Source organism: Oryzias melastigma, linkage group LG22 (genome assembly GCF_002922805.2).
Source record: "Oryzias melastigma strain HK-1 linkage group LG22, ASM292280v2, whole genome shotgun sequence".
Lineage (NCBI taxonomy): Eukaryota > Metazoa > Chordata > Actinopteri > Beloniformes > Adrianichthyidae > Oryzias > Oryzias melastigma.
Window position 1 is genome coordinate 6238141 of NC_050533.1, and position 4179 is coordinate 6242319.

Genomic DNA, 4179 nt, shown 5'->3' on the forward strand with positions numbered 1-4179 from the left:
TTCAGAACAAAACAAATGTACTTATTGATAAAATTATTTATTCTTTTAATTTTATCTTATTTTAATCTGTTCGATATTGTGTTTCCTTAAAAGTAAATGACTAAAATGTGTAACTCTACAGTGCCCGTCTGTGGTCAAAAATGTGCAGTACAGGTTTGATAAAAGACTCAAGTTCCCAGAAACCCCTTCGCTTTACTTTGGCCTTTCAAAATAAGAGTATCATTGAGGAAATTTGAATTACTTTACTAAAAACTCCACACATGCATACTTTTTTTTAACTATATCATATAATAGAAATCTAAATTTAGTCTTTTAATCAAAACAAATTAGATATTTTAGTTTGTTCGAGAATTAGGAAGGAATTTTAGCTTAAGCGGAAGTACAACTTCAGCTAACTTCCGGTCGGGCTACGCTTTACATATAGGTTGACAGGAGGAGCTGCGGCTGACAGATGCATCGAGATGGGGCGGAAAGTACTCGTGGTCACCGTGCTGCTGACCGTGGCGGTCGCTTATTACGTCTACAAACCGCTGCCCGACGCCATCGAGAAGCCGTGGAAGCTGATGATGCTGGACGCCATTTTTAGGTCAATGATGCACCTGGTAAGACACAGAAGCTCTGGTCAGATCCTGTCCTGCAGGAAACATGTGCATCTCAGCAAAAGAAATGATTTTCATGATTAGTTTTGCAGAAAATAAATAATAATAATAATACGTGAAAGAAATACGGTAGAGAAAAAAGTGGACTTTGATCCAACTGCTGATGAAATGTGTGGATTGTAAAAGTTTTGCAGTATGAGGCAATTTTTTTCTCTTTAAGTAAAAGTCCACTCACTTAAATTCCTTAAATGTTCTTTTATTTGCAAGTTAATCGTTTTGAATTAAGAGAAAATGCAAACATCTTATTAAAAAAACAATGGAGCATTAAACTGTTTATTTTCTGGCAGGCTGTCAGATCAGTGAACTGCTGCCTCACCTCTGTTCTACATTTTGAAACTGACAGCAAAGGCAACATTTATTAGATTAAAAGCAGCCTATAAAGGTCGCCATTGTGTTGCTTGACTTTTACAACTGCATTTTGACACATTTGTTATTTTTAATTGGTGCACTAACTCAGAAAATCACAGAAACCCAGAAATATACAGACTAAAAAATATATATATGTATGTATTCTCAATATTTGCACATTTTTCATGGATATTCTGTTGAAAATTCTGAAGAAATCCCTGTACACAGAGGACAGGAAATGACAATTTTAAAAAAATCTGGCTTAAAAAAAGTAAAATATAATTTCTTCTGGATTTAATGATTAAATTCTTCCTAAATGACAAAAAAAAATGTTGCAATGACATATTTTGCCATCCAGATTGCTATCCAGACAGAAATCATTTTTAAAAATATATTTTACAAGATTGTTTCGTCATTTCGCAACAGTTTCAGAGAAACGCCCTGACCGACCTGTGACCCACCCGCGGGATTTAGCTCCGATTGTCTTCTGCGGGACAAACCCTGACTTTGGTTCTTATTGAAGGTTTACTCTAAAAAATCCACCAGGTAAATTATTACATTTGAAACGTGTTTGACCGGATCTGTTCTCGACAGGCGTCCTGTGATTTGCCTGTTGGGACAGCGTGAAAAGGTGGACTCATTCTGACACATCATGGGTGCGAAGGACGGTTCAAATCCTTTTTCTTCTCGTGACCTTTCACACGTTTTAGACCAGGGCGGTTCTGGTCCAGTGTCCTGCTGGTTTATAGGAGGGAAAAAATGGGACATGGATTTTTGAATTCCCTCTCCTTTTGCTTCTTCAGGGTTTCATGAAGGAATACCTGGTCCTCAGTCATTACATCAGCTCAGTCAGGAGTTCGGTGGAGAGCATTGAGGGCTTCACGACCTCCTCCGAGTCCAGGGAAGGGGTCATCCCAGGGGTCAAATTCACAGACACCACGTTCGCCGGCGTCCCGGTGAGAGTCTACGAGCCCCCGGCGGGCGGCGAGGGCCATCTGAGGAGGGGCCTGATGTATCTACACGGAGGAGGCTGGGCCTTCGGAAGTGGCAGTGAGTACTTGTTGTGCTCACCGTCGCCCCCTGCTGTCACCAGATTCCAACACAAACCCTTCCATGTATTAACACAAGATTAAGATAATTGAAATCACATCAATTTTGATTTATTTTTGCTTTTTAAGATAATCACAGCTATGAACTGACAATTTTATGAATAAACTGATTAGAAAAAAGGATTAATTAAATAATCTTTGAATGTGCTCCTACAAATTCAGAAAATTAAGTCATTTTTTCTAAATTAAAACCCACAAATGTCTCCGCTTAACTGAACATGTCTGACAGCAAAATCTATGGAGGGCCAATATTATTTGAAACCAAAATAAAACAACTTGAAAACAAATATTTGGCCAAAAAAAATTTAAATGTCCAAAACTTTTTGCTTTTCTAAAATAAATTTAATTATTTTCAGCTTCAAATTGTATGTTTTTTTTAGTTTTAAAACTTAAAATTTCAAAATTTCAGAACATTTTTACCACTTTCAAGCCTTTTTTTCGGTTTTGCATCTGAAAATTTGAGTTTCAAAACTTTAAGGAAGTTTTCAATGCCTGTGTGTAACACAATAAAAAGTGTTTAAAGTGAGGAATGAACAATACAAGACACTTTAAAGCTCAAAAAGTTTTTTTTTTTCCATGGTATGGCCTCTTAAAAGTTTCATTCTGTTTCAAGCTATTGAGAGGAACATGATTTGTTTGTAATCTACATTGTAATCCATGTTTGTCTGAAGTTGTTAATTTAGTCTGAGGTTAATTTCTGTTGAACTCCTGCCGCTCTGCAGAAACTATGTCCCCAAAACAACACAAGTTTTTAGCTAAAAACTGCATAATCATAATTACAAGGCCACTGGAAACACTTGAAATAGATCAAAATTGGGTCTTTTTGGATTAATTTACAATCTTGTTTCATCTTCTGCAGAAGGTGGAGCCTACGACTCCATCAGCCACAGGATTTCAGACGAGCTGAACTGTGTGGTGGTCAGCGTGGAGTAAGTGCGTCTCCGGATCGGTGGATTTGTCGTTTGAGCGCTTCCAGCTGCAGCTCACAGCTCTGTGTTTGCAGCTATCGCCTGTATCCAGCGGTCCACTTCCCAGAACCTTTTTTGGACTGCTTCGCTGCCGCCAAACACTTCTTATCTCCAGAGGTTCTGGCTCGATATGCCATCGACCCGGAACGTGTGGCCGTGTCTGGAGACAGCGCCGGAGGGAATCTGGCGGCCGCCGTCGCTCAGGAGGTGCCAGATTCTGTGGATTAGTGCTGCCACAAATGATTATTTTAATAGTCGCAAATCACCGATTATTTTTTCCGATTAGTCGACTAATCAAAGAGAATGTAAATCACACATCTTAACCATCATTAGCTTTAAACTAAACAAAAATAAAGACAATTAAGATGATAGTTTAACTTTTAATGCATCGTGCAGCCTCTGTCCTTCATTGAGATTAAAATCAGATTAAACCAAAAAAGTTGCATAACATGCGATAATGCTAGTGTGAATTATTTTTGCTGAAAGTTGTCTCTGAAGCTTTTTGCTGAAAATAGTGACGCAATTTACTTTAATTGCTGGAGGGATTCGCTGAAAATGCAAAAGCTATTTAAAAAATGTAAAATTTTCTAAAAGACTGGAATTTTTATTACAGAACTATGAATGAGCGCTGAAGTTGATCAAAACTTCTGAAAAATTTGTAGTAAAATTTCTTAAATCTCTAATAAATGCCAATTTTGCTAAAATATTTAGTGTATTACAAAAATGAGCAAAACTCCAAAATAGCCCGAAAACCTCAGATGTCAAGTCAGCTAAAGAAAGCTAGCTAACTCAAAAATAGCCTAAAATTCTTCAATAAACTAAATTATTCAAAAACATTAGCCTGTTGCAAAAAGTAAAGGTTGAACACTAAATTGACCTATAAAAACCTCAGTGGACTACAAATTAGTCAAAAACGTTTGCATGGTGCTAATGCTGATGCTTCAAATTAGCATAAAAATAACCTAAGTAAATGTACAATTACCTAAAAAGCTAACACATTGCTTAAATACTAGGTATACTCCAAAATAGGCTAAAATTTCCCAGTGACATAAACTAGCCAAAAACGATAGCATGTTGCAAAAATATTAGCTGAGC

General features: G+C 37.1%; 1 protein-coding gene across 1 annotated transcript in view; it reads left to right on the forward strand.

Moving 5' to 3' along the window:
- The first annotated feature begins 409 nt into the window (after positions 1–409).
- The window catches only part of nceh1a (neutral cholesterol ester hydrolase 1a), a 6082-nt gene continuing 2312 nt past the window's right edge, over positions 410–4179 (forward strand). Inside the window, exons 1-4 of the mRNA XM_024278240.2 lie at positions 410–602; positions 1811–2057; positions 2976–3045; positions 3120–3291. Coding sequence (XP_024134008.1) covers positions 462–602; positions 1811–2057; positions 2976–3045; positions 3120–3291 — 630 coding nt within the window. The 5' untranslated portion in view covers positions 410–461. The remainder of the gene's footprint in view (positions 603–1810; positions 2058–2975; positions 3046–3119; positions 3292–4179) is intronic.